This window comes from Garra rufa, chromosome 3 (genome assembly GCF_049309525.1).
Source record: "Garra rufa chromosome 3, GarRuf1.0, whole genome shotgun sequence".
In the NCBI taxonomy this organism is placed as follows: Eukaryota; Metazoa; Chordata; class Actinopteri; order Cypriniformes; family Cyprinidae; genus Garra; species Garra rufa.
Genome location: NC_133363.1, coordinates 46,435,286 through 46,461,985, shown reverse-complemented (window position 1 = coordinate 46,461,985; position 26,700 = coordinate 46,435,286). Strand labels below are relative to the sequence as shown.

Below are 26,700 nucleotides of genomic sequence, written 5' to 3'. Positions count from 1 at the left end.
AGAGGCGAAGGTGGGGCGACGACTGACCAGGGCGGAGCCGGAGGGACGATGGAGCCCGGTGGAGCTGGTGGACCGACAGCCGACGGCGGAGACGAGGGAGCAGAGAGCCGGGGTGGAGCCGCAGGGTCGGAGGGCCGAGGCGGAGTCCAGGACTCTGAGGCTGGAGGCGATGGTGAGGGATCCTCTAGCCAGGGCACCGATGGAGACTGGCAGTCCCACGGCAAGTCCTCTGCACCGAAGGTGGGTTGAGGGTGAGCAGAGGGACTGCCAGGAGACAGAGGTGGTGGGACTGGAGCAGTAGGGAGGGTGGGAGGGAAACTCAACAGTCCATACACGGCCTCCGTAGCTCGAATGGGGAAAATATACAGTCCGTAAATGGCCTCCGTGGCCTGAACCGGGCAGACAGGAATCTCAGGACGGCTGGACGGAACCAGCGGAGGCTCTGGAAGGCTGGGCTGAACCAGCGGAGGCTCTGGAAGGCTGGGCTGAACCAGCGGGGGCTCTGGAAGGCTGGGCGGAACCAACGCAGGCTCTGGAAGGCTGGGCTGAATGAGCGGAGGCTCTGGAAGGCTGGGCTGAACCAGCGGAGGCTCTGGAAGGCTGGGCGGAACCAGCGGAGGCTCTGGAAGGCTGGGCGGAACCAGCGGAGGCTCTGGAAGGCTGGGCGGAACCAGCGGCCAGAGGCCATCTTGCGTGTAGACTCTGGAAAGGGCGGCCATCTTGTGAACTGACTCAGGAAGGGTGGCCATCTTGTGAACAGGCTCTGGAAGGGTGTTTACTGTGGGAACATTGTTGTCTTCTTTGATTCCCACAGTAAAGGGAGAGCCACTCATTTGCAGAGCAATGTCAATGAACATTTGTAAAGTCCAGTTAGGCTCGATCATAGGCATCAGTGAAGCCAATGGCTCTAAGAGTCCTCCACGGAAGAAAATCATCAGGCACACATCATCCATAGTAGACAGATTAGCCAATTCGATGAAGTCCATCGCATACTCCTCAACAGACCGCTCACCTTGTTTATGACGCATGATCTGTACCGTGGAGTTCTTGCTGGAACCAGATGACACCATACTAGCTGCTGGATCCTTGTAATGGCGAAGTCTTCTGTCACAAGGATGGTCTGAGACGAGCGGATCCATTTGCAGCATTTATTAGAAAAGACAAAACAAAACAAACACACAGGGGCAGGCAGAAATCGTGGTCAAACACAGGCAGAAGGTCGGGGCTGGCAGTGAGAATCATACACAAGAGGGAGTCCAGGAATCGAAAACACAGGGAATCAAACACGGGAAAGAAATGCTCAGAATGTAGCCGGGGCAATACAAGACTTCGCGAAGAAGCTGTGTGTGTGAGTGGCTTATAAGCATGTGTGTGAATGAGGAACAGATGTGTGCAGCAATCAGTGCAGTGAGTCATGAGGAGCAGGTGTGAGCAGTAATTGGTGCAGTGGCTTGTGGGGGCTGAAGTCCATGATGTGTAGTGCAAGAGTTTGTGATGACAGGACGACTCAATTCCTGACAGAAAGCAGTTGTTTTAAATGGTAAAAATATTTCAAAATTGTACTGTTTCAGCTGTTCTTTCAAATCAAATAAATGCAGGCTTGGTAAGCAGAAGAGACTTCTTTAAAACATTAAAAATCTTACTGTTCAAAACTTTTTACTGGTAGTGTATATGACCTTAAATAAACATCAATATTAACATCTAGCCTCTTAAATGTACATTAATGTACATTTAAGATGCAACATTAATTTTTATACAATATTCAATATGTGTTATGCTCTGTCTTTCAGTCAGCCAAAGGGGTCCTTGTGCTGGCACCTGTGCACAATCTCTTTTGTATATGCAAAGCACATTTTACTCAAATTCAGCTGCGTATGTATGTATCTATTTAAGTTGCAAAAACCAAGGGAAGCAAAGCATGCACTGAGTCAACAGAACAGCACTAGAGTTCGGACACACTGGGAGTGAGGGATAGAAATGGGGAGAGAGAGAGAGAGAGAGAGAGAGGCAGGCAGAGAGAGAGAGGAGAGAGAGATCGATCATGATTGGGTGATGGTTTAAGGGGTTGGCATTTCTCTCTTCTCCCTACTGGGGGATGGGGATGGGGATGGGATTGCTGGGAGGGACTTCACAGTGACCTCATACTTCATATATTGGAAGTCCGAACCGGCATTAACTAAATATTCTGCCTTTAATCAAGCCGCAGTGCAACGAAAGCGTAACATCTATTCAGCATCTGTCAGTCTGACCTCTGTATCCTTCACAGGTCCAACGCACGACGCAGATGTAAGTAAAATGCTCTAACGTTACCGTGTCCGCTAGAAAGGATTTTCTCGTGCAGTCTATGTATGGCAAGGGCTCGACGCCTTCGAACAATCATTGCTTGGATTTTCACGTCTTCAAATTGTCATGATCATCACGCATTTGCTGTGCAGTGTCATTCTTAGCCTTTTTGGCGTCTCACGGCCCAAATTAATACCCTTAAAAGGCGACAAGGCAATGAATGAAATGCATAGAATGTGCCAGAGACCCCATTATAGTTTTTGTTATATGTTGGCATTCATGTCGAGTAGCCTATTTGCGCCTTGGTCTCTCTGCGTGCGACGTTTTTCAATTTATGCCGGGTGCCGGTAGTGCAACATTTTCGGAATGAAATTTTTTTGCGCGTGATCCAGTAATTAATAATAACAATGTAAGTGTTTTGTAAATAGAGGATATAAAGTCCTGTCTGCTTGACGTGTCAAAGCGTTATGCACAATGCCTAAAAATATGTATTTATATTAGAATTAACAGGTGATTTATTCAAACTCAAACGAATTTTTATATGGGTGTATATGCTGTATAAATTGCACCTTTAGAGTAAGATTTTTAGCAAGGCTTTGTGTTAAGATTATTGCTTTAATTTTGTATTTCGACTGAGTGGGGGCGGGGCGAATCAATAGGGGTCGTATTGCAGTGATGCTGAGAACACGTTACAGCTTTGACTTTAAAGATGCTCAATGGACCCTTCGTTATCATTATACAGCTGATGTATTTATATGATATGTATAAAAATATCAATGGCTGACTTGATGATTTGTGATTTAGGAAATCTCAATTCGTGACGTACATGTTGCAGTCGAATGTAGGCCGATGCGTGATTTTTTTTTTTTTTGATTAACTGATGCAATGTGCTTATGTCCTTCTGTGCCAGTTTTGTACGTTCGTGCCGGTGTGAAGTCGCCACTCGCCGGGCCCACTTCATAGTTATTTTCCACTGGCACGTGAATGCCCATGCTGACGCACCATACCTCCAGTGAACATGACATAACCGCGAGAAGTAGGAGAGACATATGGCATGCCCTATTATTAATGGACATGGTGTGCCGGCAAGCTGCTGCAGTGGTGTGAGGCATGTGCCAGTGTCATGCCTGGCCCATTTTGTGGTGCTACTTTTGGTTTTTGATGTTGCTCCACATACTGCAATCCTGCATTTAATGAGCACGGCTTAAGTTCATTGCATACATGTCTAGAAGAGAGGTATGTAGTCCTGATGGTCTGAATTTAACTGAACACATTTTTTGTCTGTCTTTCAAACATGCAAATTGATTTTGTTCATCATAATGAATACAGGAATGATTTATCCACAAATGAAAATTTGCTCATAATCTACTCGCCCTCTTGTTGTTCCAAACCTGTCATGTTGTAATGTTATTTTTTCCGTGGAACACAATAGGAGATTTTTTTAAGAATCTTTGCACAGCTGTTTTCCATCCATTCATACTGACCATGACTCATGTTCCAAAAAAGGACAAAACCCTATCATAAAAATAGTTTGTATGCCTTGTATGTCATGTGATAGCTTTGTGTGAGGTTACCCCTAACCCTAACCTTGGCGCAATGCACCAGGTTGGAAGTCGCTGATGCTGAAATGCAGTTAGTCTTGCAAAGTTTGTGTAATGCGCCATTTCAAATATGCAGGATGGAAATCAAATCAAAGCAGTCAAATGGCTCTGAACATAGCTTATGAGTCATATGGGCTGTTTGTTTTTGGTTCTATGAACCAAATGAACTATGAAGTGGCTTTGTATCAAAAAGAGCAGTGTGAAAATTCTTCCGAATGATTCCTTTTATGTTCCGCAAAACAAAATAACATGTACAGACTTGAAACGACATGCGGGAGAATAAATAAGACAGGTTTAAATTTCTCTTTTGTATTAAATGCTGTTATGCATCTTTCTCTTCACATATTCACACTTGCTGTATGAACTGACTCCACTTATGTTATCATGCACATGTGACAGTGCAGAACTAGCCACTGACCTAAATGTGTGCTCCATGCAAGATATTGACAGTTTACGCCAATGTCAGTTTGATTTTATGCTGACGTGAGATGTTGAAAAATAGAGTATTTAAAGAACAAACGCATTGAGAATTAACTTATTCTATTGTGTCATCATGCATTTGAATCACATGTATTGGTTGCATTATACATCTTTCTTGCTGCTTGTATTGAAGGCATTGAAAATGTTAATATTGCGAAAGCGGCATTATTTTTCAAGGTTATCCTCTGAGTTCCCATAATCTCGTCTAATGAACTTATATAAACAAATTGATGGGAGGGGAACCTACTGCAATGCAATGTTTTGTCCTCTAGATAAAGATAGATTGAGACAGAAGGGAGAGGATGTAGAACGAGACATGAGTTTAAAGGGCAGAAGAGATAGGGTGATAAAATTAATTTTAATAAGATTAAAAATAATCTGATGTGATGCATGGATGACCGAGCATATTTTCCATGATCGTATTTTTTTTTATTTACATTACGTTTGATGAATGCATGGTGTTCCTAAAAGCTAAGTGCTGGTAAACAAGATAAATATGGTTTCTATGAATAGGATATTATCTGTTCAGATTATGTAAATGTTTCTGAATAAACTTGTAGAGAGAACAGAGAGAAGCTGTAACCTTCCTTGTAGACTAGACTTTAATTTACGTTCTTTTGACCTTTTTAGTATGCCAACCTCCTTTTTGATGGTCATTTTTTTGTGTGAAATGTCTCCCACTGATTTCCTTACTCTCATTTATACTTTTTTTTAATTTCACCAATATTCTAATCGTAATTATTAAATGAAAACAAAACTGTAATGGATGGAAAGACAAATCTGACATATTTTGGTCAGTTTTATACTGTGACTGATATCATTTTTAATTTACTGTTGAGATGCGAAACAGTCTAGCGCAAACGTGGCTTTCTTCATTGTCATTTTTTCCATTGTTAACATTTTGCCTGACATTTGCGCTGAACATACAGTACATACAGTGTGCAGTAAAAAAGTAGACTTCAAACTGAACCTGTTTTCTCCATAGAAGCCCAGTATTTAGCAGGGCAAAAATTTTAGCCAGGTCAGACACTACACCATCAAATCATTGTCTTTGTTAAAGGTTGTAGGGGCATGTTAAGTTGAAAGAAAAGTGAGAGCAGAAGTTAACTGGGTAATAATCACCTCTTGGTTGTGTTAATTTAAGTAAGTAGTCATTTAACAGACACTCAAAGCAATGTTCAGTACTTTTATTAAATAGATAATCCCACTGGAGTAACCAGGGTTAAGTGCTTTGCGAAAGTCCACAGATCATTCTTTGCAATGACGGAACATAAAACCTTTTGACATTACCAGCCTAGATCTATAACCACAGAACCAGGGCATGGGAAGTGCCTCGTACATTAGTAGAGCAGTGATAGCAATACCAGCATCATGGGTTCGTTGGAATGCATGAATTGATATTATGTATACTCTGAATACATTCCAAATAGCTTTGGATGAGTGTCTGCTAAATGCAAAAAGAATGATACACAGGGAAGATACCACAAATATTGTGGTCAGTGTCTCTCAAGAAGTGTTGATCTAAACAATGTGGTTATTTTCTTGACCTCATACTTAGTTTACCCCAAGCATTTGTGCCTTCTGATGTTATACATTTTCACATTCATTCTCTACTTCAATGTGATGTAATTGTAATAACTCTGCCTGAGGCAGCTTTAAAGTCTATTCCATGGAGAAATGACAAGCCCTGTGATATAACAGCAGAGAAGGACTCTTTTGCATTTATATAACACATCTCATTTGAAGATGTCACGCACAAATAATATCTGCATATCCACAAACACTAATTAACACATTGGTTTTATAAGTTTTATAAGATTTGCATATATTTTTATGCACCTTTAAAGACTAAAAAAACAAATAAATATATTTTAAAATAAAAAAGATTGTTTGGACCTCATTAAGGGACTGTTATCCAGCCTCACAGATTGCACTAACCTGATGGAATTTGCTAATTGGTGCTTTGATATTTTGGTCTCTTATTTTGAGAGCTAAATTAATTTGGGGTTAATAAGGGTTACCCAGACATAGACTTAGGGAAACTAGGGGAAGACATCGATTCAGCACCATGGAAATATCAGTTTAAGCAAACGATCCCATTATAAATTGAAGGGCAAATGAAAGACTATGAGAGACGACGGTCACATGGAAATTTGGAAATCGAATATTGCATAGCAATTGGCAAATGAACCATGAATGAATAGATTTTGTGACAGCCTCACAAAGTCCAGCCCAATACATGTTTGCCAAACCCAACAAGCTTTCGGACGTGGAGGGTTTTCCCATTACAGAAGTGCATCAATGGAAAAGTACCAGGGCTTTCTCAACCGGTAAGGGCCCAAGGGGGTGCAAACAATGTTTGCTCTGTGACTTGTTCGCAGTGTTGCTCCCACTGCACGGATTTTCAGCCTTTCAATCCCCGACACTCACTAGCCATGTATGCGTGCCTGCACACATCTGCCTACCCATCCGCTTCACCTTCCCCTGGACGTCTCGCACCATTATTTCCAGGGTCCTTTAAAAAAAAATGTGTTTATTTTTCACTGGGAACCAGGGCAATGCTGCTCAGTGAGAATTAAAAAAAGGATTAAGGGTTCTGGCAATAGGAGGTGGACATGTCTGCGTTGGCCGTCTCGCGTTTGGGCACGGTTACAAGTTGCCGCTATTGATGCCAACCTGCTGGCGTGTTGGCACGGGAAGATAAACACTGCGACATAGGCACAAACCTTGCACTGTACTGAGCTGATAAGGGCCCTCACACGATTTGAAATGTAGGAAAGCAGGAAATAACATTTACAAAGAAAGAACAAGTTGAAGGTAAAATGTCACACATGGAAGCTCTTTTTGGGTCACAGATCACTAAAGTTGAAATCTCATTGTAAATCTCTTTCCATGATTGACTGTGTCTGCAGCTCTAAGGATGAAGATTGAAAACAGCCTGCCTTGCTCTCAGCTCCCCGAGGCCCCTCCTCAGACCGGGCTGCATTTTACGGTGGCGACAGAGGAGGACTTTGATGACATCATGGCCATGAGCAAGGATATCTATGGCGGCCTGGACTATCTGCCCTCCCGCTATCAAGCCTGGCTGCAAGAGAGCAACCGCACTGTCATTTTGGCTCGCAAGCAAGGCAAAGTGGTAAGAAAGCGGATATGAAGCAGTGCATCTTCCAACCAGTGCTTTAAAGGAATAGTTCACCAAAAATGTTTCCAAAAATAATTTACTCATCTCCTGTTGGTCATGAGTTGGTTATAGGCTGGTCTTGAGCAGGAGCTACAGTGGCATATGAAAGTTTGGGAACACCTTGAATGGTTGTTCATGAACAGTTAAACCGAGCACTGTTCTTCAGAAAAATCCTCCAGGTCCTACAGATTTTGCATATTTGAACCCTTTCAAGAGGTGACTGTATGATTTTGAGATCCATCTTTTCACACTGAGGACAACTGAGGGACACAACTCAAATACAACTATTAAAAAAGGTTCAAACATTCACTGATGCTCCAAGTAGGAAACACGATGCATCAAAAGCCGGGGTATGAACAGGATGAAGATGTCCTATTTTTTCTTATTTTGTAGAAATATCATTTTTTTCCATTTAGTACTGCCCTTTGGAAGCAACAGAAGATACTTGCATGTTTCCCAGAAACATTTACCTTTATATTCAAATTCAAAAAGTTTTCTCCCCCGGCTCTTAATCCTTCTTAATAAAAAATAACATGCATTTTGTATGATCTCTCTTATTTTGTTAAAAGTATTCACATTTTCACAGAATCTGCAAGGGGTTCCTAAATGTTTGCATGCCACTGTAGTTTCTTAGGACCAGCTTGAATCATCTAATAACCAGCTCATGACCAACTAAGGACCATCTTGAACCAGCTCAAACTAGCTGCTATGCTTTAAAACATATCTAACCAGCATATGATGTTTTTTTTCAACAGGGTTTTCATGTCATTCAAGCCCATGTGACTTTATTTTGGTCAAAAATAAATAAATCGAAAAATAATTGGGCAAAAAATATTCTGGCCACTCTATAAAGAAACTAGGGCCCAATATTTATATTGCAGTTATTTGGTTATGTATTGTGACTAGGGCTGTCACAATATCAGATAATCACTATACACGGTTATCATGGCTACAAATTTACGAAGGATATATCTATAGAAATCTAGAAGAATTAAAATAAATATATAAATCATGCTATCAGTCAAATTAATCTTTATTTATTTGACCAATAAATGACACCATTCCATACAAAAGGAACATTTACACTAAACTAGAGGTCAACCGATATTGGTTTTTACCGATACCGATAGCTAGGTTGGACCACATTTGCCGATACCGATTACTTAACCGATAGTTCCCTCTCAGTCGGTCTCTTCGACGTCTCGTTGAGACCGACGAATTGGGATATCGCCTGGATAGACCAATCTACTTCGTGTGTAAACTAAATGAGCCAATGAACATTGGCATGCATGATTGCAGCCAGCTGCGGCTGATCACAGCGTGAGCATATAATGCGCAGCAGGTGCCATGCATAGACAAGCTTTCGTTTCGGAGCCGGACCAGTCTATGACGAGTCATCGAAGCTATTTTTTCAAAATCCAACGTCTCTTTTTTCTTTTTGTGTTGGTGGCACAGCGCTTCAGCGGCGGTGGTCTTCCGTGTCGAGTGGAAGCACACAGCTGGTTTGTACCACCCACCTTCTGTGTTGCTGCGGCCATCTCCCCTGTGCGCTTCAGCACTAAAAGTGCAAATTCCTGAGAGAGTGAATTTCAAAAGAGCTCCACGGGTGAACGTCTTTATAAAGACGAAGCATTTACATCATGCCTTTTTCCCCGTGCGTTTCTGTATGCGGCCGTTTCCTGGCGCCGGGTGATGGCCACGATCGCTGCCTCATGTGTCTGGGCACTCAACACGCTGAGGCGGCGTTCGTGGATGAGTCATGCCCCCATTGCGGGAGAATGACTATCACGGAGTTGCGGACCAGACTCCGCTTCCTGCAAAGGGGCGGGGTTCCAGTCCCTCTGCACAGATCGAGCGTTCCTCCAGGCAAACGCAGGGGGGGGGGGCGTTACTTCTGGAAGCAGGGGGCTGGCCGGTCTGACGGTTACAGTGAGGAATTCCTCCTTCCACCGACGCTCCGTTGCCACTGGAGCTTTCAGGGGAGCGGGTTGGACCTTCTCTAGGAGTACCGCCCATTACCTTTGAGGCTCCCCCCGACGAACAGATTTCGGTCACGGCATCGGAGGGAGAGCCAGACCTTTCTGGGGAGGATGACGGCACACTGTCGTCCGCTGGGCGGTCAGCGGTGCCAGATACCGACCCGGAGATGATGGCTATGTTTGCCCGGGCCGCCGAGAGGGTAGGGCTTGAATGGAATCCTCCATCACGTCCCGACCCCTCCTGGCTGGATGATTGGTATCTCGGGGTGGCCCGCGCTGGTTCTCAGCGTCCCACTTCCCGGAGGTGCATGAAGAGCTCACCCGGACGTGGACGGCACCTTTCACTACCCGAAACCGTTCGAGTGGGACCTCCTCCCTCACCACCCTTGATGGCGGCCCAGCGCGGGGCTATACGGGCATCCCGCCGGTGGAGCGCGCTGTCGCGATGCAGCTGTGTCCCGGCGCTGCTTCCACTTGGCGGGGCAGCCCGTCACTCCCTTCCCGGGCCTGTAGGCACTCGTCGGCGCTGATCGGCAGTGCCTACTCGGCCTGTGGCGCCGCTGGTTCCGCCTTACACGCCATGGCATTACTACAGGTTCATCAGGCTCAGGCACTGAAGGACCTGTACGAGGGTGGTCATGACCCAGAAGTTCTCTGTGAACTTCGTATCGCCACGGACCTCGCGCTACGTGCGACGAAGATGACCGCCGATGACCACGTCTCTGGGTCGTGCCATGTCCACTATGGTGGTCCAGGAACGCCATCTCTGGCTGTGTCTGGCTGATATGACGGAATGCGAGAAAACCAGATTCCTCGACGCTCCGGTGTCCCAGACCGGCCTCTTCGGCGACACGGTGGAAAACTTCACCCAGCAGTTCTCCGCCGCCAAGAAGCAGACTGAGGCCATCAGTCACATCCTGCCCCGGCGTGCAGCTGCTGCCTCCACCCGGCCACCGGCGGCACCTCAGTCTGCTCGTCGCCGAGGGCGGCCCCCTGCCTCCGCCCCCGCTCCACAGCAGCCACCGCAGCAGCCTTCACAACGGCACCGTGGAGCCGGTCGCAGGGCAGCCGCCCAGCCCGTCCAGGCCCCCACAAAGACCAGTGGCAAGCGTAAGAGCAAGAGGCCCTGAGACGGGCGACCCAGAGATGGAGGATGCTGCTCTTCGGGAGATGGTGACCGCACCACTCCCTCCCCCGGAGGAGGGCCGGGCGGAGAATCTTTTGTTTGTTTTTTCCCAAATACTCGACAAAAGGGCAAATTTCTCTATCTCTGGGTCCCCAGAGGGGACGGCGGGGAGTGCGCGGGTCATCCCTGCGCCTCACCCACCCTCCCCACTCGCCAGCGAGTGACGATGGGTGGTTCGAGAGTGCTGCGAAACGGACTACTCACGCACCATCGCCTCATACGCAGGTAAGCGTCTCACACACACAGCACACAGACGCTCTGACCTCGCTTCGGACCGGCTACGAGACGCCCGGGCGGTGTCCCTGCGCCCCCTAACGGTGCTCCCCCTCGTGCCCCTTGTACACTACCTGGGAGCCTGGACAGAGCTTCCCAGCCCATCTTGCTGGCTCCTCTGGACCATCAGACTCGGCTATGCGATTCAGTTCGCCCGGCGCCCTTCCAAGTTCAGAGGTGTTCACTTCACCTCAGTGAGGGCCGCAGATGCTCCCATCTTGCGTGCAGAAATCGCAACCTTGCTGGCGAAGGAAGCGATACAGCTGGTCCCTCCAGCCGATATGAGGTCGGGCTTCTACAGCCCGTACTTCATAGTACCCAAGAAAAGCGGCGGGTTACGGACGATCTTGGATCTGCACGCTTTGAACCGGGCCCTTCACAGGCTACCGTTCAAGATGCTCACACAGAAACACATTTTCAGATGTGTCCGTCCCCAAGATTGGTTTGCAGCAATCGACCTGAAGGACGCGTACTTTCATGTTTCAATCCTTCCGTGCCACAGACCCTTTCTGCGGTTCGCATTCGAAGGCAGAGCATATCAGTACACGGTCCTGCCCTTCGGGCTGTCCCTCTCTCCCCGTGTCTTTACGAAAGTTGCGGAGGCGGCCCTTGTTCCCCTCAGAGAACAGGGCATTCGCATACTCAACTACCTCGACGACTGGCTTATTCTGGTACAGTCTCGGGACCAGTTATGCGAACACAGGGATCTGGTGCTCACACACCTCAGCCGGTTGGGCCTTCGGGTCAACTGGTAAAAAAGCAAACTCTCTCCAATGCAGAGGAACTCTTTTCTCTGTATGGAACTGGACTCGGTTAGTCAGACAGCACGCCTCACGCAGGAACGTGCTCAGTCTGTGTTGAACTGCCTGAATACATTCACTGAAACAGTTTCAGAGGCTCCTGGGGCATATGGCAGTAGCAGCAGCAGTTGCACCCCTAGGGCTGTTCCATATGAGACCGCTTCAACACTGGCTTCATGGCCGAGTCCCGAGGAGAGCGTGGCTACGCGGCTCATACCGGGTTCAAATTACACCGGCTTGCCGCCAGACCTTCATCCTGTGGTCAGACCTCTCATTCCTACGTGCAGGAGTACCCATGGAACAGGTCTCCAGGCATGCTGTGGTACACACAGATGCCTCCACCACCGGTTGGGGGGCCACGTACGACGGACAGGCAGTTTCAGGGGTTTGGACGGGCCCCCAGCTAACTTGGCACATCAACTGCCTCGAGTTGCTTGCAGTACGTCTCGCCCTGCTCCGACTCACTGGCCTGCAGCTGGCCGCGGGGCCTTCGCAAATATGCGTTTCCCCCAGTGAGCCTTCTCGCACAGACACTGTGCAAGATCAGGGAGGACGAGGAGCAGGTCCTCCTGGTAGCCCCTTATTGGCCCACTCGGACCTGGTTCCCAGAACTGATGCTCTTCGCAACAGCCCCTCCCTGGCAAATTCCTCTGAGGAAGGTTCTTCTGACTCAGAGACGGGGCACCCTATGGCGCGGAGGTTCTAGGTGACCTACCCCAAGGGGTAGTTGACACCATTACTTCGGCGCGAGCGCAGTCCACGAGACATGCCTACGCCCTAAAATGGAACCTGTTCATTGATTGGTGTTTCTCTCATAGAGAGGACCCCCGAAGATGCTCGATCAGAGCCGTGATTTCCTTTCTGCAGCAAGGGTTGGAGCGTAGGCTGTCCCCCTCAACCCTTAAAGTCTATGTGGCTGCCATTTCTGCCAACCACGAGCTCATAGAAGAAAGGTCAGTGGGGAAACACGACCTGGTCACCAGGTTTCTCAGGGGCGCCAGAAGGTTAAATCCTCCTAGGCCCCCTTCCGTACCCTCTTGGGACCTGTCTCTAGTGCTCACAGCACTACAGCAGGCCCCCTTTGAGCCTTTGCAGTCAGTTGAGCTGAAATTTCTTTCAATGAAAACTCTGCTCCTGCTCGCACTGGCATCCATCAAGAGGGTAGGAGATCTGCATGCATTTTCGGTCGACGAATCGTGCCTAGAGTTTGGCCCGGCGGATTCCCAGGTGAGCTCCGCACATTCCCAGTGCTCCAGCCTCACTGAAGTAGGTGGTGCTATGTTATACGGTGACTGGTATTCCTTGATGCGAGCCCTGGCCGAAGCCAGAAAAGGGGCCCAGGAGGCTCGCTCAGGACACTGGAAGGGGCAGTAACCGCGGCGTTTTGTTAGGGATCCCAATTCGTCAGTCTCGACGAGACATCGAAGAGACCGACTGAGAGGGAACATCTCGGTTACGTATTGTAACCCTCGTTCCCTGAAGGAGGGAACGGAGACGTCTCATCCCGTCGCCGTGGCTCCTGTACCACCGCTGTACGGCCGGGCCCATCCCGGCTCCTCAGCGAAACCTTGTCTATGCATGGCACCTGCTGCGCATTATATGCTCACGCTGTGATCAGCCGCAGCTGGCTACAATCATGCATGCCAATGTTCATTGGCTCGTTTACTTTACACACGAAGTAGATTGGTCTATCCAGGCGATATCCCGATTCGTCGGTCTCGACGAGATGTCTCCGTTCCCTCCTTCAGGGAACGAGGGTTACAATACGTAACCGAGACGTTTTTGAAAATGGACACTAAAAAGCAACTAAAATAGTGCTCTACTATTTTTAAAAAAAAGTACTAAACCATACTTTGTAAATGAATAAAACTATTAATATTAATTATATATTGATCATTAAAGTTATTACATAGTTCATTAATGTTAACACAATGAACTTCAAAATTTAACAATATATCAGTAAATGTTGAAATTAACACACTCTAACAAGGAACAACACTTCTATTCTACAGCTTTCATCAATCTTAGTTGATGTTAAAAATGGGCTCATTGTAAAGGGGTGGGAATCTTTACATTTTATCAATATGTAAAACTGCAGTTTCTATGCTTTTTGTTTATATTGGAATCTCTGTATGTCAGTACTGCCATCTTAAAATGAAGATTTAATTTAATTACGATTTTCAATATCAACTAAATATAACCATGCGTCACATTCTCAGTTTTCAATTTTGCTGCACATGGCTACACTTTCATATACATTTTATCTAATTTATTTTGTGCAAAATTGACTTTATTTATTTTTATTATATGAGCACTCTACTTTTTAAAACAATTACTTAATTAAAATAAGTGTTCTTTAAGTATCCGAAAGTTTACAGACAATAGTTATTGGTTTTTCTTTTTCGTTTGATTATTACTGATGAGATCATAGACAGTGTCTGCTTTAACAGGCTGCATTCATGCACGAATGCACAGATCTATTTCGATATATCAGATGTTTTGTCCTGCTCTGAAAACATAACTGTGTACATCAGTTTCGTATAAAAGTATTCGAAAATGCAAGTGCATTTAACCGCATCCGTAATGGAGCTTTTTAGGACGAACAAACACAAAGCAAAAGTGAAAGTCTTCAGTTTAATCTGTTAATTTTGAAATAAGTTTGTGTAATTTGTAAATGTCATGTAGGACTATGAATTGGTCTATAAATTACGGCTGAAGGGCGTTGTTAGGCACGACGCGAAGTTTATTCATGATACAGCACGGCCTCAAGTACCTTATTGCTTTTATAAAACGGTTACCACACAATAAAAATATTAAAATCAAAAATATATATTAATTTATGTATATTAAGATGTACGTTTTCATAAAGTAAAATCATTAACTGCCTTCCACTGTAAAAAGTAGTCCCCAACTTCTGCAGCTGTGTTTACGTTGCTAAGGGTGGTTGCTAAGGGGGTTCAATGAGGGGGTTCACACAAAACCGTTGAGTGAAGCGGTCATAGCAGTGCCATGTCATGAATACGACACAGCTGCTGACCAATCAGAACTGAGGAATGGAACTAACCGTTTTATAAATTTGGTTATGCTAGCATGTGTGGAAATATTTAAATCACGTGTGTTACAATTAACACCACGTTAGTTTGTGCCCCGCTCTACCCTAATAGGGAAATGTAGGCTGCATTTTCATTCCGACAGAGATTTTTTTTAATTGGTTCGTTTAATATAGGCTACATTTCAAGCATTATGTGGATTTCTTTGTGCTTTGTGAGGCAAGTAGCCAGTTCATTGCTGTGACGCGCTCCATTTTACGGAGAAATCTAGTTTCTTCCCTCTATTTCACAAAAGCACAACCTTTTGGTGTAATCGTGAGTGTACATAAAGCAGAAAAAGTTATTTCCACAGGAAAAAAATTCAAGGTATTGCGCGGGCGCCTCCATGTCTAGGACTAGTAATGTGGAACAATGGTGAATTCTCTCTCTTTCTTTCTGTAGCCTATTGTTTGATTGTTTACAAAATATTAGCTTTTTTTACTTCGTACATGAACAAGTAGGATAGGCCTACTTACAGATAGGCTAATAAATCCTCAAATCTTATATTACACACACAACCATATGTTTACAGAATAATTGCCTTTATTTTCGCTAAATACAATTGTTAATACAACCGTCTAATTTACCGTCTAAACATCAAGCGTATGTGACCTTTTAAACTGCTTAATTTGTGTTAATGCCTATGTAAAAAACTTATTTTGGCTAGTATAAATGCAACGTGCAATTTTTTTTTTTCTAGGCTATTTTCTTTTTTTGTCGGCTATTAATAATATGCAGATTGTACAAATTGTATGTAAACTTACGAATTAAAAAACTGCGGAGCGTGTGTCGCGAATAAAATGATAATTAAATGAAAAGTCAAGTTCGCGGTCAGCAACCGCATTGCATATTTTGGCTGCCAGTCGGTGACCGTCACGGCCGTCTTGAGGAGTGAGAAAGCTTCGGAAAATGGCTCATAAAAAAAGAGGACGTGAATGCTTTTTGAAAGGTCGGAATCTAAAATGACTCTAGTATGGCGTGAACACTTAACATGAAATTCTGTCATTGAGGGGGAGTTGTAAGGACACACGCCGCGCAAGAAAAATAGGCTACAACTGCTTTGCTGGTAATTTTAATATGTAACTATCTGTATTGTTAATAATACGAGTCCGATTTTTTTGCACATTCATCTGACAATAACTGTGGCACAGCCATTTTTTCTGATGCACACCCAAAAATATTTTTCTGGCTACGCTACTGTCACACACCCTTAATTGCAATGCAGTTTGGGCAAATCTGGAACAGAGGTTGGTAGAGAGAAAAAAACGGTTCAGTGGAGCTCAGTGACAGGGAGTGATTGACGGCTAATGTCTCAAATCTGCATTAAATGTAAAAATGTAAAGATTAAGTTCAAATGGTTATGTAATGCTGGAGAGAACAGCGAATTCTGTCACTGCATCAGCTCACAGCAGTCTGTGCAGTAGTCAGGCTAGCGAAAGTTTTGTAAAGCAATGAAACCAAGTCGCACCACAACAATTTCTTGCACTCGCACAAATGCTCCCAAATATAATTTGAGGTCGCGCAGATTAAATTTTGGGAGCATATGCGACCAAAACGGTCGCAATTTCGAGCCTTGTGGCTGAATGAACACAGTTTGTCTTTAAATCTGCAACTTGCCTGAGCCGCTTCAGCAAAGAACGCAACCCGGAAAAACTATCGGCATGGATTTTTGCCGATAACCGATAGTTCCGCCAATCAACTATCAGTGCCGATTAATCGGCAAAATCGATACATCGGTTGACCTCTACACTAAACATAAGAGATTAAAATGCTAACCGTTTTTAGTTTAGCACAGTGTCATAATTTATGAGAATAACTACATATTTGTACTCCACACTAATGTCGATCCATATAAGGGATTTCCTGGAAAGTCATTTGCTTTATTACTTCTATGAGTCTTGCTTGTGGCCTTTCTGTGCGAGTGTGCGAGTATGAATGAAAAGAATCACACATTATAAGACTATAATTTAGTTCACTTCCAGAACAGAAATTTACAGATAATTTACTCACCCCCTTGTCATCCAAGATTAGGGCTGGGCAAAAAAATAGATTTTTCGTTATATCATTTTTTTAAATGTAGTCGATTCAAAATCGATTCTCAAAGGCCACGTATCAATTTATTCTATTTATTTAAACAGGCGTTAAACATAAGATTTATGTTAATCTTATTAATAGTCTAATCCACTAGATGTCATCCCCTTTTTTACCTTACGCTATGTTACAACGGAGAGTCAGTTATTCATTCATTGCTTAAAATGGCAGATTCAGGTGCGTTCCCGATATCAACCACACCTTCACATAAAAAGTCAGAGTTATGGAAGCATTTCACATTTCGCAAAGCAAGATAAAGATACAGTGGACAAGAACACAGCTATATGCCTGATTTGTAACTCTGAGGTGAAATGCTGTAGTAATACTACAAATCTGCGGAGCCATTTGACAAGACATCACCCAGACGTGCAGATTCTAGCACCCCTGCAGCCTAACAGACAACTGAAGATTTCAGCGCATTTAATCGAAATCGAATCGAAAATCGAATTAAGAACTTGAAAATCGAATTGGAACATCTGAATCGATACCCAGCCCTATGTCTTTCATGTCTTTCTTTCTTCGGTCATAAAGAAATGATGTGTTTTGAGGAAAACATTTCAGGAATTTTCTACATATAGTGGACTTTAATGGTGCCCACGAGTTTGAACTTCCAAAATGCAGTTTAAATGCAGCTTCAAAGGGCTCTAAATGTTCCTGATGTGGGCCTCCAACTTCAAAATCATCCTACATTTGCTGTTTTACCTTTTTTTTTTTTTGTAAAGCGCATTTGATCTTCTTTCACATTCACTTTATAAACACTTGGTCAGTACTTCTGCAGCGATGTAGGATGATTTATACCCTAGCTGTATTGAACCGGGCTTCACAGATTCTGCATGTGCATCACAGAGCTAGACAAGACGAGCATTTGTGGTTAAAAAGTGTATAAATATTAATTTATTTAAGAAAATGACCAATTGTTTTGCTAGATAAGACCCTTATTCCTAAACTGGGATCGTTTAGAGCCTTTGAAGCTGCATTGAAACTGCATTTTGGAAATTCAAACTCGTGGGCTCCGTTGAGCACCTGGTGTTTTTGCAGTATATGGAGAAAATTTCTAAAATGTTTTCCTCAAAAAAAACAAAAACAAAAAAAAAACAAACAAACAATTTCTTTACGACTGAATAAAGACATGAACATCTTGGATGACAAGGGAGTAAGTAAATTATCTGTACATTTTTGTCCTGGAAGTGAACTAATCCATTAAAGGAACACTTCCCTTTTTTTGGAAATAGGCTCATTCTCCAACTCCCCCCCGAGTTAATAAGTTGAGTTTTACCGTTTTGAAATCCATTCAACTGTTCTCCTGTTCTGGCGATATCACTTTTAGCATAGCTTAGCATAGATCCTATTAGACCAGTAGCATAGCGTTCAAAAATGACCAACGGGTTTCGATATTTGTCCTATTTAAAACTTGACTCTTCTGTAGTTATATCGTGTACTAATACCGGCGGAAAATGTAAAGCTGCAAATTTTCTAGGCCAATAAGATTAGGAACTACACTTCCATTCCGGCGTAATAGTCAAGGAAGTTTGCTGCCATAACATGGCCGAAGCAGGCGCAGTAATATCAGACAGCACATGTGCAAATGCTAACCTAGCTGGGAACTAATTTCAGGTGCTGCGTGATATTACTCCGCCTGCTGCATCCATATTACGGCAGCAAACTTCCTTGACTATTACGCCGGAATGGGAGCGTAGTTCCTAATCTTATCGGCCTAGAAAATCGCAGCTTTACAAAAGAGCAACATAAAACTCTCTCTTTCCTCTATCATAGATATAACTCGCTTTTTATGCAACTAAATTTTTCAGATTGCGCTGGAGTCAGTGTGTGTTGTTGATGATGGCGAGACTATGCTGGTGGAAGGGCTTCGTGTTGCCCCTCAGGAGAGGGGGAAAGGTGTGGCAGGGGTACTTCTTCGCTTTTGCTCTCAATTGGTTAAGTCCAAGTACCCTGACGTTAAAGTCAGCAGATTGACAAGAGATGACCAGCTGGGGCCAAAAGACTTCCAGAAATACCGGCTCATCACCAAACAGGTAAGAACCATTTAACAACAAAACATTGCCTTCAGATCTTGAATAAAAACAGCTAAAGCCACATTGTCTTCATCCTGAAAAAATGAAGGGAATCCTCCTGGTGCGCTTCCGTGCTGAAGACCTAAAATTACGCCTTGCTGATCTCGGGCCTAATATCACTGTAGCTGGGGAAAATCTGTCCAACGCAAACATCCCAGTTCGTTTGGAGCCAGCAGAGGTGCATCAGCTCTTCCTAAGCGATGTTCTGATGCAGGGTGTCCTTCCCAATGCCACCATCGTTCAAGATTGGCAGCCCTTCAAGCCTCTGCCTAGCAACATGGCCATCCTGCTGAAGAAGGACATCGATTGGATGGTTGACGATGCCAGCCGCCCAACCATGGCCAGCCTGTGCACCTTCCCATTCCGTGTGCCAATCGGCGATGACTGGTACTACCTCAACATCGACATGTTTGGTAAAGACCTGACGCTGGCCATACAACAGCTGCTGTGCCACCTGAGGTGCCACACTGGCACCCTGAAGGGTTACGTCATGTGTCAGGTGTTCCTGGAGCCTGCGCTGTGGAAGCCTATGGTTGATTTCTTTAGGGAGACCCTTAAAGTGGAGCTGGTGAAGGAGTACACAGAGCAGTGCGTTGTGGAGTCCGATGTCGCTTAGTCGAGGAGCCTCAGAAACACCTTCCTTTAAAATTAGACACCAAACCTACATAAACAAGAGTAACTCTTTCAAAAATGGCACCTAAAAGAAATAAGGAAACACCTAATATATAGTTTAAAGGGACGAAAAAATCTTCAGTTCTATTCCGCTTAATAAAAACGCTCTCATAGAATTTAATTTATTTTAACAAGAATTAGTTAATTAAAATAAATTGCATGTAAGTGAACAAACTAGAATAAATGGAGTAGACGCTTGTTTAGGTTACTTAATTTATTTCCATATGCAGTACTGTAAACAGTGGCGCTGACAGGACAGGGACTGGAAAAGAGGGGAGCAGTTTTAGATGTTATAAAATAGGGTCCCAAATTGTTCCAGGCCTTTTCATTTCGGTCGGCATCACTAACAGTAAAGGCATATATACTTATGCTGAGTTAAAAAAGAAAACTGCACAATCTTTAGGGCACTTTATGATAAAAAAAAATGGGATCTCACGTTAGTGTCTGTTGCTTTCTCAGAACGTGGCACTGTAGCTGCTAGAGTATTTAGAGGAAAAATTTCTGGGACTTTAAAACAGGCTGCCCATTTGGAGATCGTAATAAACTCGAAAATACTAATATTTCCATATGAAGATCTCAAAATTAGTAATACTTCCTCTAAGGGTACTTTGCAGTGCTTTAAACTCGGTATCAAATTATGAATATCTGGCTAAGAACTTGCTTATACATTTAGATTACAGTCAAGTTTTCGCTTTAAGTACTTGAACCTGTTTGCTAAAATGATGTTCTATCAGTATTTGTACCTAACTGTAGAAGTGCAATTTCAATAATACACTGGAATATTGCTAGAAATACATTCAGTTAGATATGATTAATAACTAATAATGAAACAGACATGTACAATTGTTGTTGTTTTTTTGTTGTTTTTTTATTTTTATTTCTAAAATAATTATAAATTAACTGTTTGACAGGACCACATTCAAATACAAAAGACAGGAAATACAATTAGGGATAAATACGGTATATAAATATTTGTATAAATGTTTTTATAGATCATTCAAAATAATTTAGGTATAATTTTATTGAGACATCACTATGTAGTAATTTTGTTACATTGTATACTTATGATTCAGAAGAAACATCATCCTTAAGAATTTCCTCCAAATTCGGTGCTCCAATTAAAAATAATAATCATAATCTCTGATGAATCTTCAGCTGACTCGGTGTGATTCACCCATGGAATCAGAAAAACAAATCGGGACATTTGGAAACCTGAGCAAAACGACTGACGACTGCTCATCTCTATGAAGAGTTCTTGAATTTTTTGAACTGATTTTTTGAAGTTGAAAGACAGAAAAGATGAAATAGATGAAATCACCAGTGCTTTTTTTTTTATAATCAGAAGATACCAGACACATCATCTCCTTCTATTGGCCTGAAGTGAAGAAAATATGTGAAAAATTACCAACATGGATGAAGAAGATCAGAAAAAGCCTTTCTTAGACATCTTTAGAGCCATATTTAGTTCCTTCGCCCCAAAACCAGATTGCAGTGTGCTTTTTCCCTGAAGCACTGTGCCAGAATGAGAGACAAAGTTCAGTTAATTTATATCTTAATATATACATAAAAAATATATAACTTATAGTTTCAGTCCTCACAGAGTCCACTCACAAGACGGATTTGAATCCAAATCTGTATCGACTACACTAAAACCAACAATTTCTGTATTCCTTTTACTAATTACTGGTCTGGTTTGACTTCATTTGGTGGACTTATTTTGTGCCCTTGCATGAACTCTCAACATCCACTGACGAAAAGGAGGCCTCTTCTCCTCCTTCCTTTGGACAGCTGCATGTGGGACTTGTATTGCGGTCAGTATTTATAAATGGCAAACAGGCAGTCTTTTTTTGAGTCTGAAAGTCAAGGCATTTAACAGATTATTATCTGTAACTGCTTTTGTATAGGTGTACATATATAAATTTATATGTTTGTTTGGAAGCGGGATGATCTGAAAAGGGAAATTTTGTTCATGGCTAAAATCTCAAAATCCTTCATGTCTGCTCCATGCTTTTAGAGGAAATCAGTTTAAAAAAAGATAGTCATGAAGCACAAAAAACATTAGTGCCTCAGTTTCCCATTACAATTACAGTTTCTCAAGTCATAACAGTATCTATTGGCCTTCAAAAAGCTATAAATGAAATGCGCCTTTGAAATTTAAATTTGCCATTTCTCCTCTCTAAAGCACTCGTCAGAACGAGACATGAAGGATTAGAAACCCAAAATGTGTATGCCATGTGTTTTCCGTTGTACATAGCACAGTGCATTTAGATTTAAGTGTTATATATTATGTCCGTTTACCTTAGAGGTGGAAGGTTCCCATGCTAGCTTCTATATTTAGCTGTTACGTTCTTTTGTGTAACATTTGGTAATCCAGTAATCATCTAAGAATATTTCTCTTTTATTTATTGTTTCTATCTTTCAGCTCCACCTATTAGCACTTTGGATGTCTAATTGCCTTTCTGAGTATTTGTGAATTGTCCAGGAAGTTGTAACTCTATATTTTACACAGGTCCTAGTGCCAGGGCCACGAGACTATAAAAGGTTAGAGGCATGTGACCACCTAATGGCAAAGAGATGTAAAGGATACGTTGCCCCTTGTTTCGCTGGCACACGAGGAGTGAACTTTAGACCCATTTCTTTCAATTATGAAGTGGCTTTTCACTTTCTTTTTCTGGAATGGAAAAATAAGACAGGTTGCAGAGGGAGATGAGAGATGAAGCCGGGGCTATGCTAGGAATAGGTGGCGAGGAGAGGACATGTGATCCAGATCATGTTACCGCTCTAAAAATGAGTAAACATTCATTTTGTCTCGATTTTGAATTTTCGGAGCTGCATTCACTCTTAAGAATAAAGGTTCTCTATTGGCATCGATTGTTCCATAAAGAACCTTGAACATTCATGTTCATGAAACAACCTTTCAAATGCAAAAAAGGTTCTTTAGATTTTTAAGAAAAGATTTTAAGAACTGCTCACTAAAAGGTTTTTTGGAACACCCTTTTGGAACCTTTATTTTTAAAAGTGTTTGTGACAAAAAGAGGGAGGCGAATCAGGCAATTCGTAATTAGAGGCAACCCACTATTTAGGACTAGCCCAGACCAGGAGGATAGCTATATTTCCCATGCTCTGGTTTATCAGACTCAGCACTAAAGTAATACCTCGAGTGCTAAGGCATACGAAAGCAAATATATACACAGACACTTGTTATCCTGTGTGACTGTGGGCCAGTTTAAGTTACAGGGCTCGTCTCTGAGTAAGTGAAACTGGATCTCGAGAGTGTCATCTTGCGTAGAACAAGGGTTCACCCCAGACTCCCTTTACCTTCCACCTGATCCCCGCCAGCTTGACACATGGAAAGAGTGAGCAGGAGAGGTTAAAATAAGAAGGCTGGGTTCCAGCCTTGTTATACGAATGCACTGTCCTTTGCCACGCTGCTTAATAACTATTCCTGACTTTATTTCACAGCTTTTGTTTCTCATTTTTCTGACTGCTTTGTAATGTTTATGAAGGGCTTTATGTGTACTAGAATCAGCTGTGTATTGTGTTTTGTGACGGAGGGGAAAACCACCAGGGAGATATATTTCTTGTTTTATTCCAAGTCACTATTTGAACGTTTAAAAAGCTTAACTGAAAGCCTTATTCAGGTGATATCAGTTGAATTGCTGATTTGCACTATCAGAGCTCCAACTCTGCTTCTCCCTTTGTCGTTTTCCATAGAAAAAAAACATATACTGTGTCTATACACAGATGCTTCTGAAATGGCTAAATCACACAGGTATTTTCACCTGTGGTGCACTAAGCTATTACATTTATTCTACAAATCTAATGCAGTATTTCCAGGTAAAATGCAACTTGATACTAATGGAAATTGTGTTTTATCTCACGCCATGTCAGAATCATCCAACTCCGATTGGGTCAACCATTCATCTAGCTGTTCTGATGTGCCGCACTTTATACTGTAGATATGTAGATATTCCAAAGCACAGTGGGGATCTTCATAAAACATCAGTGTGGGTTGCTGTAACAGTCATGGTCATTCAGTGGATCACGCTTGTATATTTTTTTTGTAATCAGAATGGAAGCATGGGCCTATCTGCTAACGTTTTTAAATTCGAGGATATTTTTATCGTAGTGCTCCTGACTTTATAGACGTTAATGAAGCTCCTACTTAATGACCATAGTCTGAATAAACCACACTGAACCTGTCTGAAACCGCTGATGTATCAGCAAAGCAGGGACCATGATTTCTACAGACCTCAACGAAGGTGGTGGTTTGAATGTCCATGTCATCCATTCTCTTGACGCAGCAGTGGCTGTTCGAGTTTGTGTTCACTCAAGTCTTCCCATTAGCCCTAGAGACAAACCGGGTGTCATGTTTTGTGTGTTTGTGCAGAAAAACCTATGATGGGAAAACTAATGCTTATAGATGAAATTTGTTAAAACAAAACAACAAAAAACAACTCATGGCCAACTGTCAATCAAGAGGGTGAATACAGATTCAATGCTGTAAAGGCATTTTGATTATATGATAAATTGTTTTCCTTTTTTTTTTTAAGAGTTTTTTTTTTTTACCCAATACGACTGCTTATTATCAAGCAGTGATGTGACAACTAATGGAAAGATATTTTAATATTTTGTTACCTTTGTCTGTTCCTTTTTTTCAGAGATTGTGAGAGATGCAGAACTATTTTAAATACAGTCATTTTTTAAAAACCTTATAATCCACGAGAGGTTTTTGAAATGTGCATGTTGTGTGAGTGGGTGGGGAAGGGCTTTACAATGAGCATGTGACTAGATTTACACTGAGCACAAAGACCCTGTAGAACTTGTCAACTGGTGATAATTAATGGATAAATTAATGGTTAAACAAAGTCTAGACAGGGTATTTAGAAATTGAAATGGTAAGGGTAAATCTTTTTTCTTTTCTTTTTTAGCCATGAAATACATTTTTAGACGTTGTTAACTGTACAAAAGGATTTAAAAATCTGATCACTTTTTTTTTGCTTGCGGTGTTTTGTTGTAATTGTGTGCATCTCTATATACCTATTGCTTTGTATATTTAACAAATACTCAGCTTGAATATTTTAATATACAATATATATTTAGAAATGTCACTTCTTCAACATAATCAACATTAAAGCAGCGGCCATTTTGTGTGAACTGTAGACAGTGGTTTAACTAAAAACTGTAATTTGCTACTATTTATGCTAGCCTTGCTATTTTATGTTGTTGTTGTTTTTTTACTTTGTAGTTTGAGTACAAATCCTGGCTGGTGGTAAACTCATTTTCAGAAATTATTTGCAAAAAATCATTTCATTCCCTATTCTTTAATCTTCTTAAGTTTAAATTTGCCTTTACTAAATGTTAAATGTACCAACGAATGTTAGAAGGAAATTGTAAATGGTTGGATGATCCAGAATGATCATCTAGGATGATCAAAAGCAGATTAAAGTGTGGCTTGGCATATGGTATGCGGTAACCTTATCTTAAGTAACGGATATGTGCTCTTTTGCATTTTGTTACATTAAATTACAATGACATGTGTACGCTTAACATGTACAGGACAGGTTTACTGCACGTAAATGTTTGTTTTTCTGTAACATTAAATAATATGTAAATAATTCATGTAAAAATACAGATAACATCTAAAGCCAGAGCTTTGTCTTGGCTGTCAAGTGTGACGAGTAATTCTATTTATAGTTTCCCAAAGATCACATGTTGAATGCAGTAGAAATCCAGATGGACCCTGTGAAAACACAAATGTCATTTAAAAAAAGCCCAAAACCATAAGCCCAAGACCCAAAATGTTGAAATTCTGTATATCTTTCATTGAGATCCTCAAAACTTTGGAGGCTAAAAACAGCTTGGTTTTTATGACTGCAACATGTGATGGAAAACAAACAGAGTCACTGCAGTCCTTTTGAGTTTCTTGGTTAATGTCAACCTTTTGTTGTGTTTTTGTATTACTTTACCTTGTGCATAATCATTTAACATTTTTAACATTTTAACTAGTGTTTATGTTGTCAGAGTGTTTGTCATTACCATTGTAACAGCGTAAGCGTAATGAGCTCTATCTTTAATGGCAACAGATGTAATGCAGTAATTCATTTGCAAGAATGAAAATGTGGCAGATAACAAACAGCTTTATATGAAGACCTGTGACTAATATTTTGTTGCTCAAATGAGTTTGTAAAAGGACTGGTGAGGCTTTAGCCACTTGCTGTAGTTGCAAATGCAGTACCGGGATGAACAAAATGTATCTAAATAGCATAGTTTAGATGTTATTCTCTAAATGATGTTTTTAATTGATGTATTAGTTGTTTTATTTTCCAAACTGTTAATCAAAACTTAGTGTTAGAGATATTTGTGTGTGTGTGTGTGTTTACCTAACTGTATATTGTACTATTTAGCAATAAACAAACCAACGAAAAAAAAGAAAAAAAGAAAAAAAAAAGAGAAAAAAAATCCCCCAAAAAACTTTAAACAAACACGGCATAGAATGAATTTAAAAGTGTTAAGAAAAAAAAAACAGGAAGTGAATGTTGTTAATGCCAGTATACATGGCAGTTCTGAAAACGTGAAAGCCATACATTTGTTTTTGTTTTTTAATTTGCATAACAATGTGATGTGTATTATCAGAAAGCTCATCAGATGCTTTCAAAGTGACCTACAGCAAAGCACAAATCACGTTACAGACAAATACCAGGACAAGCAGCTGACAATACACAATGCTTGCCAAGCTAGGCCTTAATCACCAGGCAGAAACTCCTTGCAACTGCAGGTTTAGTAAAACACTGCTTACTAACTGACCTCCTAGCCATGAATGCTTGGTAAGAGGCTACTAATTAGGTTTGTTGCTTGTTTGCACTTGATTTTTAAATCTTTGATGAGAAATATATAAACCATGTGCTGCACGGTGACAGTACATTAACCATTCCAAATGAAAAGCTGTGTCCTTGGGCCCGCTATTATCCATACAAATGACTGCACCATTAT

The 26,700-nt window shown here is 42.1% G+C and overlaps 1 protein-coding gene across 2 annotated transcripts; it reads left to right on the top strand.

Moving 5' to 3' along the window:
• The first annotated feature begins 2,138 nt into the window (after positions 1-2,138).
• On the top strand, positions 2,139-26,188 carry LOC141331252 (histidine N-acetyltransferase-like). 2 transcript variants are annotated; one of them, XR_012355250.1, is made up of 5 exons: positions 2,139-2,286; positions 7,277-7,500; positions 18,772-18,996; positions 19,085-24,605; positions 24,679-26,188. XR_012355250.1 is itself a non-coding variant. In XM_073836243.1 (4 exons), exons 2-4 carry the CDS (start codon positions 7,285-7,287, stop codon positions 19,649-19,651), a joined length of 1,008 nt encoding a protein of 335 aa, XP_073692344.1. In that variant the 5' UTR covers positions 2,139-2,286; positions 7,277-7,284; the 3' UTR covers positions 19,652-26,188. The 2 variants fall into 2 exon arrangements, 1 of the variants encoding a protein (XP_073692344.1); XM_073836243.1 differs by having other exon boundaries at positions 19,085-26,188.
• The last annotated feature ends 512 nt before the right edge of the window (positions 26,189-26,700 follow it).